The sequence below is a fragment of the Erigeron canadensis genome, chromosome 3, assembly GCF_010389155.1.
Source record: "Erigeron canadensis isolate Cc75 chromosome 3, C_canadensis_v1, whole genome shotgun sequence".
Classification (NCBI taxonomy): domain Eukaryota; kingdom Viridiplantae; phylum Streptophyta; class Magnoliopsida; order Asterales; family Asteraceae; genus Erigeron; species Erigeron canadensis.
In genome coordinates this window covers 27,691,085-27,705,334 of record NC_057763.1, presented here as the reverse complement: position 1 = coordinate 27,705,334, position 14,250 = coordinate 27,691,085, and the positions used below count along the sequence as shown (strand labels likewise).

At 33.4% G+C, this 14,250-nt stretch overlaps 2 protein-coding genes across 2 annotated transcripts; both read right to left on the bottom strand.

Moving 5' to 3' along the window:
• Positions 1 to 264: 264 nt before the first annotated feature.
• LOC122593870 (probable protein phosphatase 2C 9) lies at positions 265 to 4,661 on the bottom strand. The gene is made up of 6 exons (XM_043766324.1): positions 4,439 to 4,661; positions 4,133 to 4,248; positions 1,868 to 2,107; positions 1,409 to 1,685; positions 1,085 to 1,239; positions 265 to 678 (listed from the first exon to the last, which is right to left on the bottom strand). Exons 2-6 carry the CDS (start codon positions 4,154 to 4,156, stop codon positions 541 to 543), a joined length of 834 nt encoding a protein of 277 aa, XP_043622259.1. The 5' UTR covers positions 4,157 to 4,248; positions 4,439 to 4,661; the 3' UTR covers positions 265 to 540.
• Positions 4,662 to 8,982: 4,321 nt separating this feature from the next.
• LOC122593882 (E3 ubiquitin-protein ligase RZF1-like) lies at positions 8,983 to 12,439 on the bottom strand. The gene is made up of 2 exons (XM_043766336.1): positions 12,282 to 12,439; positions 8,983 to 10,209 (listed from the first exon to the last, which is right to left on the bottom strand). Exon 2 carries the CDS (start codon positions 10,192 to 10,194, stop codon positions 9,481 to 9,483), a length of 714 nt encoding a protein of 237 aa, XP_043622271.1. The 5' UTR covers positions 10,195 to 10,209; positions 12,282 to 12,439; the 3' UTR covers positions 8,983 to 9,480.
• Positions 12,440 to 14,250: the final 1,811 nt, after the last annotated feature.

Below are 14,250 nucleotides of genomic sequence, written 5' to 3'. Positions count from 1 at the left end.
ACTTTGATCCATAAAGTGTAGAGAAAAAGAAGCAGGAAATTATACAGGGCATGGCTGGTCAACTGTGTCCATTATTAGCCAGCCCATACTGACCTGACCATTTCAACAATTCAACCAGCCCCATAACTCCAACTGAATCTGGTTATTTTGCCTTCTACAAAAGTTTTCGTTGGATGTACAGACATGGGTGACCACAGATAAGGGACACCGGTTGAAGGGTTAACGAAGTCTTGCTTAGTAATCAGACACTCTGAGAGCAAAACAAATGGAAACGGGTTGTGTATACATTCTACACACTCATGGAATCAAACAATAACAAACCTCAGAGTAGTAAGTACAAGAAATTCAATTTCTTACAAAGAAGAAAACAGAGGACAAGTCATATATATATAAATATAACCTGTATCCAAGTAAACTTAGCTACCTTTATGCGCAAATTCTGGACCTTTTGTACTATATTTGACAAGCAAGTTGCAAACATAACCCCCCCAATGTACACCTTATACTGCACATAGCTCAACCATAAAGATGTATCTTCCTTCAGCTAAATCTGACCACAATGATTGAGATATCGTCTTTACTTTCTCTATGCAATGCTTCGGCAGCTAGTTCCTTGGCTGCCTTCTGTGGGTCTCTGATCTTTATAGCTATGTCCACTGCCTCTTGGTTTGACATAACCTTAATATACAAGAAAAGGAAACATCGAGTATGAAGTATTGTAGACTATAAAAGCAATATAGGGGGTGTTGAGATGCATAACTTTTGTTGAGAAAGATGTAATAATGTGATGACCAGTCTTCTACTCTTCTAAGACCTCGATAAACTTAGATGCCCAATCACTACTTTTATTTGTTTTTTGTTTTTTTTTTTTTTTTTGAAATGTGAAACATGCATAAAAAAGTCATTCATTGGTATGGAATAAATAGGTGAATCTAAAATCACTTACAGTATATTATACAAAGTTTTGTGTTTTCGCAGTCAAGATAGTTTATCAGTTAGTTTCCCATGGCTTTGACGTCTAAATTTTAAAAACAATGTTCAGCTACTTTTTTTCAACACTATATGTTTATGGAGCAATAAGTACCTTCCATAGACCGTCACTGGCAAGGATGAGAATTTCTGTACTAGCATCAATATCAGCATTTGTTACATCAGGATCAGAGCGTAAATGACTTTTCAGATTCTTGTCTCCAAAAGCACGTGAAACAGCTAGTTGCCCATTCACTCTTGCTACATCTCCTGAAATATGATTCAGTAAATATACATATTAAAATCAGCTAAACATATAACCTTTTGCTGCATAATATTAGTTTTAGTTTTCTACCAAATGTGGCACTATCAAATATTCATACCCTTCCATATAAATACACAATTCAAGCACAGATATCAAAAATTTGATATATGTTACCAGGCATATTGGAGACAAAACCTCCCCTGTTTTCAATGCTTCCCCTTTCAGTATTTGGTTCATGATCAATACTCATCTGAATTGCTTGCCCTCCTCTTGACAACACTGCCCGAGAATCTCCAACATTTGCTACCCATAACTTACTACCGTTAATTAATATCGCAGTAACAGCTGTAGATCCACCTCTTCCCAGGTCAGGATTGTGGGAAAGAACTGATTGATCTGTTCTTTCATATGCTTTTGAGATAGCCCGGTTTGGATCCGTCCAAAACTCGTTCTGCATAAATTCAAAAGTTAAACACCAAGTTAAGTCTTGAAAAATCGTTTTTGCTCCTGCTATGAAGACAAATAAAACTCAAAACGAGACAGCTTCAACTCAAATACATGCTAAAACTAAAAGACGTATACTCCATTTGAGATTAGACCAATTCTAGAATATTGAGAGATGTAGATAATAACCTCTTTTATGATATTGGAGAATAAATGTTTTTGAAGATATGCTGGGACACTATCTCCCAAATGGCCATCATATATAGCAAAGAGTCCAAGCTCGCGTCCTTGATGAGTAATAAATTTGGCAACATGGTAATCCTCCATGGGGTGATTAGCTTTCCCTTTGACTAAGCTGAAACCATATTTGACTGAGCCTTGGTGGCCCCTTCCCTTGCCAGTGTCATTTGATGACTGATTACCTGAGAGCTACCAACAACAAAAAACTTTGTTCGTTAAACCTATCCATCTAAATCATGTCTAGATATGCATATTTACTACAAGTTAATACCCAAAAGTATCCTTTTTATTTACTCAAATGGCCAAATGAGATGCAGGAAATCAAAAAATTTGGCAGTTGGGGAGTTCCAAGATAGTTGCTCCCCGCGTCCCAACCAATTCCAATTGTTTTCATAAAGGAATATCTCATGAAATAACTGTATTTTGGGGTGCTTTGGAAAGTTTATTTGAAGAGTTGATTATCTTAATGTGTCATCAAAAAACAAAAAGCACTTCGTAAGTTCATATCAGCCTACGAGCTAATCTGTAGAAGGACTTATCAATCATAAAAGGTTCTTTCTTAGAAGATATTGTTAAGAAGCTGTTTCTAAATGGCTTATATTGATAATAATAATATTCTCCCTTTAAAAGAGAAAAAATAAGCATAAGCTCTTTCACATTAGCTAACAAAAACACCCCCTTAATTCACAATGCAATTTGCCAACATGCCTTATCTTAAAAATATACAAATATATGGACTGATGTGGAAATTTCTAATGCATCTTCTAGTTGCCATTCCAGAATGGTCTTCAAAACAGGAGATTAATAAACAAATATTTCATAGTCAACCATTGCAACTTGCATAGTACACAGGGAGTACAAATGCACTTTGTCTTAGTTTTCAAGATGGATGTTAACATCTTGGCAACTGCAATTATTACGAAATATTGAAAACCAATTTTGATCCAGTTCTGTGTGTTTATAGAAGGGTAAATTAGAGATTTTTTGTGTAGGGGTCTTCCATTATCCGTTTTAACAGTTAAAAAAATCATAAAAATAGCATTATACCAAATCTACCAAGATAGCGCCTCACCCAACAAGAGCATATATTATTATAAAACGACAACCAATGTGATCTCATGAAATGGCTGCCGATTGGCGAGTCGCTAATTAATACCATAGATTGATAGAAAAAAATCCATTAGAACACCGAGAAAACCGGATATTGGATATTTCATCGCCCAACAAACCGGCAAGGTGGATTTATTATCCCACAATGTTGTCACCTAGCATCCAACTTTTGAACTTCTATAACTACATGGTCAAACTTGGCAACATTTTAAGGATTCAAATCTTTCCCAACTTACTTGCTATTATGACGAGAGCAAGTACCCGCACGTTGCGGCGGTGAGAAGGTGGGGGTGATAGGTCCTAGAGTGTGATAGCCAAATGACTTAGCCGTACGGGTTTCGCCCTCGGATTTAAAAATTCATCGAAAGTATATCGAATGACATCTCTAATGAAAGAGCATGAAATTTTAAAAACACCCATATAATTTTTATAATTTATCGATGTGCGGCTTTTGAGATAAAAGATTTTGAATGAATTGGAGGAAGAAATGATTTGTGGAGGAGAGAGAAAAATGATTGGTTGAGATTTGAGGAGGGAGAAAGGGTGTTAGGTAAATATAGCATTAATATATGGACATTTTGGAAAAGTAAATGTTGAAACTTAAAATGTAAACAATAGAGATCTGCTTTATAATATAGTATAGATAGTTTGGCTCCACACATATGATGCAACTATTAGTAAAATGTATAAAACCAGAATATACTTGAATAAATGGAAAATATGAGAACTATGGGGTGACACGAAAAGCAACTATTCTTTGTGATAATAACAATCAATATATATGTAGCTTAGCGTCTTAACTTAAAAACTGGCATACAAAAAACTCATTAATAGTCATTAGGCGTTCTAAGACAAAATATAAAGTTATTCGAAAAGCTTCATGTAACGGAAAAAGTCTCTGTGATCCTAAAGGCCTAACAGAAACCCTATATATAAAACCTAACTTGATAAAAAGCACTCATTAATTACATATGAAATTAGTAGCATTAAATGGAAATTACCACACTCAATTCACTTGAACATGATTATACAACAATGAAATAAACTTATTAATAAAACAAAAGGTTAACTCACTTAAAATAGAGAGAGAAAAAAACAAATTACCTTGGTAAAGCAAATATTACCCATGTAGTAGTAATTCAGCCTTCTTCACCACCTAAATATACAACTAAACATCTACTTATTTATTCCAACAACAAAAAGCCCACAAATTTCAGTACCTAAAAGTAGCCAAAACATCAAGAAATTAGTAACATAAAACAAAAATCATGATAACAAACATACCCAAATCAAAAAGTTCTAAACTTTAACAATTTCTTGAAAATTTCAAACAAGCCCAAATCAAAAAGCTTCAAACTTTATCAATTTTTTGAACAATTCAAAAGATGAGTATCTTGAATTTCAACTTACTGATCTCAAATCTTCCAAATAAAACTTTGCACATATATAAAGACTTAAACTTTGAGGCTAAATATATAGATACACAAAATTATATCTGTAGATAGATAAATAGATGTGTGTATGGAGTGTGAAGAAGGGTTTTAGTTTTTTTTTTTTTTTGGGTAAGTGGACTTTGTAACCGTCCCTTTTGAAGAAGAAGAAAAGAGGGGTTTGGATTTTTTTTAATTAATGGATTTTGGGATTGTTTAGAAATGAAATAAAATGGAATGGGAATGGCTGCCAAAAGGCAAAGGCTACTATAGGCTATTATTGTATGACTTTCTCTTTCCTTTTTGACTTTCTTTGTATTGATGATGACTTCAATAATTTTTCTTTTTTGGGTTTTGTATAATCTTATGAATAGACCAAGTCAAAGAGATTGATGTTTCATAAGTTACCGCTGTTATCTTTGCCATTCTCATTTTCACTTTCCTTTTTTTTTAAGGCTAATTTGGATCAGTGAAATTGTAAGTTTGTAACACTATGACTAGATGATGAATTCTGACCCACTAGTTTTGAATTGATGTAAATTGTGTTGTATACGGTTTCGACCCGTTGTATACGGTTTCGACCCGTTGTATACGGTTTCGACCCATTAGTTGGTTTAAATATGTGTTGTATACAATTCCGACCCACTAGTTTGTGGGTGTCGAACGTTATGAATAAAAATCAATTTTCGGGGGAAAAAAATGATGAATTCCACTATAGGCAATAGAAAATCTCATACGGTAACATAAAAAAAAATCTCATTTTTAATTTATTACATAAGACAACTAAACTCATTATCTCTTCAAACATCAATATGAAAGTAACTATGTATTTCACCTCAACCATTTAGGTCACGTTTGTTTCACATATTTTAATACAATATGGTAGAATTAAAATTATATTTCGTGTCTTTTGATTGTTCAAATATGAAAGATCTCATTACATTAACATTTTAACAAATCGTCAATCATTTCTAATCATTTTCCTTGCTATTCCAATATATGTTCATGGTAGGATTTGAACCCCAAAACCAAATGTTACCCTTTTAAACAAAAACTTTTCTTCCAAACTATATTCATAACCATATTATTATAAACTCAGAATAACTCATATAACATATTCTAACACACATACATCCATACATGTCGTCGTCATCATCACCACCACTACTCGCCAAGCCCGCTACTCACCTAGATAAATTATCATCATAACGTTATCTCTCATCCTAGTAAACTATCAATGCTGCTTCTAGTAACAATTTATTATATAAATGCTTACATAAACTTTAGCGTAAGTCACATGAATGGTCTAGGTCCATATGTGATATATCAAACTGTTCTACGAAAACGTCTTTACTAGCACTGTTTTGCTAACATTTTAGTAAAATCAACACTACACTTACGTATATGTACCATTGTTTAGTATATATATATGGACTATTTATTCTAATAAACATTACCACTAACATAGTTAGGTACTTAGGTTTAAGACAAAAATTTCTTTGAGTTAGACCGGGAAAACATGCATGTGTGGATTTAACAGGAGTCTCTTTTCATGTAGGTTTAGGGTGCAACTTCACAGCTGGTCTTGCCGCTTTGAAAGTTGCCTCATGCAAAGTGGCCAAACACGAGAAGGCGTGTCTTGACTACCAACACGTATTTATACCCTTTGCATTTGATACCTTTGGATTTCTTGCACCTGAGGCCGTCGAGCTACTTGGAAGGTCCAATGGGTCATGCATAGTAATGTCATGATGTCACAATCGATGAATGTAGTTTTTAAACGTCTTAGTTCTGCTATATAAAAAGGTGTGGCAGTGCAACTTGTTGCCTGTTTGCCTTTTATTTCTATGTAAATTACTATATCTATCAATGAAAATCAATACATAAAAAAAAAAAAAAAAAAATTCGGATTAATATCTAATTTAGACTTTAATTACAATTAAAATTTAAAATGAAAATGATAATGTTAACTATCAACTTAGGATTTGTCTGGGTTTAAAATCATAATTTTTGTAATGTGCACGTAGCCCAGATGACGGTGAGGCTTACAGTGAGGAGAAAGGTGATGGTAATGTGGATTTGGTTTCAAATCAGAATTTAGTTTCTTTCGATAACTCACATAATCATCAATATAATTTACTCTAAACTCTTTCCCAAAGGCTCAACGCATAATTAGGGAAAACTTTTGCCGAGACAAAACTATACAAAAGATAGAAGCGTACATAACCTAACCATTACACATATATTTGGAAGACTAACGTTAGTTACACCGAATAGACAATGTTGCAATTTTTTACTAAGTAGATCTAATAATTTGAGTTGGCAGAAAAACCTGGTCTCTTTTTTGGCTATATACATATATATAGATCATCAATCATACATTCTATTTTGTCGTTACAACATATTTAAATACTAGTATCGATCATTCTTTTATAGCATTTCTTGAACACTTTGGGTTACCAATTTTTTGTTAAAACCATCTTAATGTGACAATATGAAGAATTAAAGTAATACAGTACTAATTTTTTCGTCGATTAATTATAATATTATCATAAGAAACATGTCATTGGTTATTAATATGGATTTAATAATTGCACACAGGCAATATCTTACCCTAAACACGTTTTCTTCATTTTCATTATTATTCAATTGAAAGTTTAGGAGAACATCTTACAAAAAGTTGACTAGTCAATAAGACTGAGAAAAAAAAATATACATATTTCCATCTCCTTGTCCTTTTCATAGAAGTAGTACTACAGAAATATGAGAATTAGGCGTACTTGAACTGTCACATTATATTCTTACAAATCTTTATACATCTTATAATTTTATCTCTAATCATACAAACATCTTTACATATCCTTTTACATCCACTAAAAAACAAAAATATATTAGGTAAAGACAAGTAAGAGCATGTCCTTAGGTAAGGGCACCCTTCAAAAAAATTTGGACAAGCTTCAACGGCGAAGGATATCCAAGGGCGCCCCCATTGGAGATAACCTAGTAGTCCTATTTATAATCCGATGTTGTACTCGACATCTTTGTTAAACAAAGGTCGATCATAGTGTGTTTGGCTGTTTGGCGGAGGGTTTTTAATTAAGGGATTTTAGAAGCTTAAACTACAAGCTTACAAAATCAAATTAACAATTCTAGAAATAGATCTTTTTGAATTGATATTTGAAGAAAGAAGTCTCAACTCTTAAAAAGTTCTAAAAGCCCCTAGCTCCAATTTTAGCTCTACATGTGAACATACCATAATACACAGCTTGAATATTACTTAACTGGTATATCGGAATACCTCTAGATTAAAGACCTGTTAACTAAATATCTAGTTCTAACTTACATAAGTGTGTCAATAGCTTAAAACCCGTAGTTTAACCAAAACCATGAAATTATCTCATCCAGTTCTAAACTTCGCATAGTCTTGTAACATAAAATTTTTAATTAATTAATATTCTAAATATTAAAAATTTTAACATACAACATATCGCCTGGGCTTTATTAGTTACACCGCCCATCCTTATGGTCGCTATTTTTTCTCAAATTGGTTTTTCAATCGTTAAACTTAACAGTCGAGCCATTAGTTCTTGGTAGAAATTAGGCATTATGGTCATTTACAAAGATTTGAGGATATGAGTTCAAGTTTTACGAAATAAAGATATCCTCGAGAAAAAGAGGGGTAACATGAACGAAACTAGTGAAATTAATGCAAGCCTAAGCGATAAAAGCGTAACAAAGTGATGATATATACCAAAACAGATAAATCTACTCGATATGTTATTATTTTACAAAGACTGACTCTTTGAATGGTGACATAAAACGTCAAGGCATGACTCATGGATTTTTATCTTCTTTCTCTAATAAATAATCTACATCTCCATCCAATCCAAAAATAACTTATTCGTGTCATTGTTTTCTTTCGAATCGAAACATCGAATATAACCAATATTGGTATCTTTATTCCAACCGATACACAAACTACATTCATGACGTCACTCATTCATCCATAAAAACAAACAATAGTATAGTATTAATTATTATAATGATTTTTATAGTATGATTTGTTCGTAACCTCCAACAAATAGATAGGGGGACCTACCGAGATTAAAACCACCATTGGTATCTTTACTTCAACTAATTCGTATCGAAAAACATTGTTCATTTATCCAACAACTAAACAATACCATTCTTGTCCAACAAACCAATACGAGTATACGACATACCATGAATATAACCACAACTGGTATTTCTAGTTTTGTACAATTACATTAGCGAACCGGCCACCAACAAATCGGTATCTTTAGTTCTAGTCTTGTTGCTATCACAATAACAGGTATCAAATGTTGTCCGCCAACATAATCTCTTGTACAGTTGGGAGTTCAAAGTTGTACAGTTGAAGGTTCAAGCCTTGAATGATAAAGTATGCAAGCGTATTTACTGTTTATAAAATACACTAAAGGGAAACGGTAACTTTCATCACCTAAATGTGATAACCATGGTGTTTTAAGATATGAATTCCGCTTATAGGACTACGAGTTTTCATCATCAATAAAAAAAATCAAGTGTTTTCAATCAACATGTTATTCTGTTTAAAAGGGGAGTCCATGTAAATTAACAAAAAATACCCTAAACGTCAATCATACACGGTGTATCTTGTACATGTGCAGACACATATAACGGCCTTGAAATTAAAGAAACTTACCCTGTGTATTGACACATAAATAAAAGCACCCTGGTTCTAGGTCTATAATGAAATTTTGGACCAAGAACACCATGCAAAAGTTCAAAGTTCTCGTTCTGAAAACATCAAGAATGTGTGATACCCATTTACATGGAAGATTACCATTACCATTATATATGTATAGCAGCCACATTAAGATCAATAACCCATCTCAAGCACACATTTCTCATGTCAAAGATGGCGACAAAATTGAAACAAAGATGCATAAAGGATTACCTTACATAGCAGTCAACTAAACCGGCCCATAGCAATTATCCCCCTGTCAATTTCTTAAGTTTGGATCAAGACCCAAAAGGCCACAAAAACGATAGTCGATTCCTCCTTCCCTGACTTTGACGACTACTAGTACCTTGAGGTGGCAGTTCCAGCCGGCAAACAGGGCAAGAATTGTGCTCAGATAACCAAGGTACTATACAACCAGAATGGTACATATGGCTACACGGCATCATCCTAGCTTCACACCCCAATTCAAACTTATCTTGACAAATTGGACATTGAGAATCGGTGTTAAGGTGTGTGTTTGTTATCCTAATAGTTGGCAAAGAATCAATTGCAGACCGGGTTGCTGGAGGTGGGCCCTGACTACCATCACTTGCTACAATTCGTTCCACAAACTCTTGTAATTCAGAATCCGTAAAGAAATTACTATCACTAAAAGCCCCTGAGTCCATTCGCATTCTATTCATTATGATCTCAAATATATCATTAGCAGAACTACCAGCACTAGAAGATCTTGTACCAGCCATTCTTATCCTCCTTAATTCGGCAAAGGCATCCACGAGGTTGTTTACGGATTCTGCATATGGATCCATGAACATGTTTTCAGCAGCACCATGTTCATGAATTAGCCCAAAGTCAGGCTGTTCGTTGACAACCACCTCATTCAGTTCTTGCACGAATCCTCCTGAGCAATAGGGGCAAACTGAATTAAGACCTCGAAGACGAACTGACTGCATGCATTGATAGCACCAGTGTGTGTCTCTATTACCTGACATCTAAACGAAAGAATTCTGCAAGAATAACAGGAAATTATAAATAAAGCAAATAGAAAATGGGAAACAAATTTCATAACTAGTAGTCTATTACCGAGTAGAATTGTGTTATCAATCCTTCAGCATTTAGTAAGCATTGATAGATTTACAGATTTTAAACAATGATAGGCAAGTAAACAAGAAACAACCTATTAAGATGGCTGGAATCAGTCAAACAGCACAAAATAGAATCATTCTCAAACTTATAAAGCCTCGTAGTTTGAATAACATTAATACTGACGAAAATAACATCTTTATCACTAAGGCATTCCCTAAGTGGAACATAAGGTTCATCTGTCAAATGTCAAATGTCAAATGTCCAAATCAAGTGATAGCCGAAAGACGACAAGAAAACAAAGAAGAAAGTGTGCTTAAAAGTTAAAACCAATTAAACCAAAAAGACTAATTAGATGCAGAAATACTCAAATTCATCTTTTCTAAGGAACTAAGAAAATGAGCTCTGATTACATCGTATGCCTAATGTAAGAACTGCTCAAACTTTATACCCAGAAACAAAAGAATCGTGCCTCAGGTACAGCAACTCCAGATCAGAAGTTCAAAACAAGAAAAAGAGAGCAATTGCTTACAACATCTATATGTCGAATGCAACATATATCAATGGCAAAAGCTGTAACAGAAAAACATAAACCATACACACATACACACACACACACACACACAAAAGAAACCCAAAATGCTATATCGCCATCTCTTAGTTAACGAAATGAAAAATCATGGCGACAAAAAATGTATACAAAGACTATCAAACTCTAATAATTTAACCATGTTTAACAGCTATAGTACATATCACAATATCACCATATAGAATCTAATATGCTTGAACACTAGTTATAAACCCTATCATCCATGCTAATTATGATTAATGGTAATGCCGACTTCCCGGATCATGCAGGACTGCTGGACGTGAGTATCTTCTTCATAGTCCATGTAAATTATCACTATTCAGTATTTACATCAGTTGATTAATTTGCTATGGGTAATTCGATACACTTATTCCTAATTTGGCCAAATATACAATACAATATCCTATTGTCCAACAATCAATTAAGTTGGCAAAACCAGATGTAGCTGGAGTTGATAGCCGGAGTTTTTTTTAGCATAAACGTGTTTGACAAAATAGCTACAGCGATTGCTAATGAACATAAACTTAGGTAAACAAACATATTAAAATCAAAATGTGATATATAATTCATCTAAGTGTAAATGGATGGGGCCCGGTGAAATCGGTCTTTTTTCTACTCATGTATGCAGCCTAACTGGGGTATCATATACTATCATGTGGCCATTTCGGAACATTTTTCCCTAAAAATGTACTTAGTGAGATTCAAACCTAAAACCGCAATATTTCAATTTTTCAACCAAAAGGCCACTTTGGGAGTGATTATCTCTCCTACTACATTACAAAGCATTTGTTCCTGCTAAACATTTTAACTTTTCAGCCACTCATTTTCATCTTTCTGCTAGAATCTCAACCACTCATTTTTGTCTTTCCTCCATAAATCATTTTATTTCTCTAATTCTTTTTAAAATCTTTTATCGCAAAAACCGTACACTTGATATACTTTCAACGAATTTTTAAATCCGATGGTCGAACCCATACGGCTAAGACATTTGGCTATCACACTCTATCACCTATCAGGCTATCACCTCCTATGACATACGTATCACCCCCAGCATCTCATCGCCGCAACGCGCGGGTACTTTCTCTCTCGTAAATTATAATTCATCAAGGGGCACATAGGTAATTTACTTTTCGATAAGCTCAAGCTACTTTTCAACCTTATGATTTTGGAGCTTTTTTTTTCCATAATTTTGTGAAAGCCAAATAATAACAACTATAAAATCGAGCTCTCAGTGTTGAACACATCTTACATAATACAATTCATAAAAATAAGTCACATTAGGTCATCAAATGTCAGATACAATAAATTTGTTACAATTACTGTATTTGTATATATATCAGATTATCAGCAGCATTTGGGATGTAAATAATATATAATGTAATAATTCGTAATAAAAATATTACATACCAAATTGAAGACGTGTCAGGTTTGAGACAGACGACGGTAGCGAAAGAGAATGTTCAATTGTATGAGATATTCATACGCGGGAGCGAGTTCTAGAAGGTACTATCACGGGAGCAAAAACATACTTCCTCCGTCAATTTACTCTTTTTAAAAAGTCAAAATTATGACAATTTTGTTCTAACAAATCTCTACTATAATTTACTCGTATTACTAGTGGGTGCAAAATGGTATCGTGGATATCTATTTTCTATTTTAACAATGATTCCAAAAATATACCATTATAAATGTGTTTACTAAAAATAACCTAACAGACATTAATTTTAAAAAAAATCATAATAAATAAAGAAACGTCATGAATGTTTTTTCTTTCCTTAAATATCACAACCAAAATGGTATAAAGAATCAAAATGTTAGCAATGAACTTAAAAATAAATAAATAAACTTATATAAAAGGTTTACATAAGTGGGGACTAGAGGGGTGTCCGCGCGTTACAGCGTGAAAAAAATGGTGGATAAATGTGGCAGCTTTGTTGCGTGAATTCATGAATAAAACATAAGGTTGTATAAGGTAGAAATACACATGCAATGTGCCTAATAATCTTAATCGATTGTAATAGTTAAACCAAAATCATTGTCCTCAACATTAACCAACACTTGTCAATCCAATGTTTCAAAGATTAAAAATAATACTTTCTAACGCTTTCTTGAGAAATTGACCTTCTATAAAATGAAATTTACAACTAACATACCCACCATTTGTCGATGCGACTGATGTTAACAACAATTTGACAAAGTTTAACTTGGGAGATATATGCATTAGCATTTAAATATATTGCTACAAATATGGGATGGATATGCAAATGAGTAGTAGTTAAGTAACGTTTGGCAAGATGGAGATCCAAAATCCTTGGTCATGCTCACACATGTATCCCAAGTTAAACTTTTTGCGAGCGTGACTTTGAGAGCATATAAGCATCAGCTACACGGTCATAGTCTTGCTCATTACCCTGTATATTGAAATAATAAAAGTTAAAAACAATATGTCTGTGGTTTGATCATTACCTTGTACATAATTACTTGATTGCGTCGGTGGTAACATGAAATGGATCTAGTCCAGCAGCCACAAAAACCAAGATATAAGTCCTTTCAAAATGTTTCACACTGGGATGTCCTACCTAAAGATTACTACAAAACCATCAAATTCAAGTATTCGTTATGAATAAAAAAGAAACTTAAATGAAAAAAGAAAGAGTTTACTCTTTGAGTTTTTTATGCTATCGAAAGGTGAGATCCTGCTTGAGCAGTTGCAACATTAGATAATACAGACGATTATATTAAACCTTATCTTTTGCAGAAAACTATGTTAATGGATATATAGATCTCATTGATATTAGCAAGTCCTTGTGTTGAATTCTAATGTAGTAACTTACCAATTAGAGAGAAGAACAATGGGCAATCAAAAGAGACGGCAGAGAGCAATACCTTTAATATATATATATATATATAGATATAGATATAGTATTTGTCATTTCTGAAACAAAACCACCATTGATTTAAAGTATTCATCACTAAAATGGTTCATCCTTTCCGTCTACCTATTTTATCCCTCTATTACTCCTACAAATTCCGTTCAACAAAATAAAAAACGATAGCTTAGGCCTAAGATATAGACAAATGATTCATAGTAATATCTACGATGTCTCAACTAAAACTAACTTTAATGAAGATTCAATGGCTATACTGTCGGAGCTTGTGGTACATTAAACTTGAGACCTTTAAATTCTTTTATATATGACTTGAGTCCATCACTAAAAATAAATAACTTATGTAGCAGTGATTCATCTGACCTTCACAACATATCAACACATGTAGCTATAAGCATATATGATACAAAATACCTTAAGTGATTGACAACTTGTTTTAACAAACTTCAATTCACCCCAACGAAGAAGAAAAAAGAAGCCATTAAGAC

What these genes read in the sequence shown, in the direction of transcription:
- LOC122593870 (XM_043766324.1), bottom strand. Translation starts at nt 4,156, where the DNA reads ATGGGTAATATTTGCTTTACCAAG. An exon ending in TCTCCAATATCATAAAAGAG is followed by an intron (nt 1,686 to 1,867) that starts GTTATTATCTAC and finishes GAATTTATGCAG; the next exon opens with AACGAGTTTTGGACGGATCC. An exon ending in CCAGTGACGGTCTATGGAAG is followed by an intron (nt 679 to 1,084) that starts GTACTTATTGCT and finishes TTGTATATTAAG; the next exon opens with GTTATGTCAAACCAAGAGGC.
- LOC122593882 (XM_043766336.1), bottom strand. Translation starts at nt 10,194, where the DNA reads ATGTCAGGTAATAGAGACACACACTGGTGCTATCAATGCATGCAGTCA.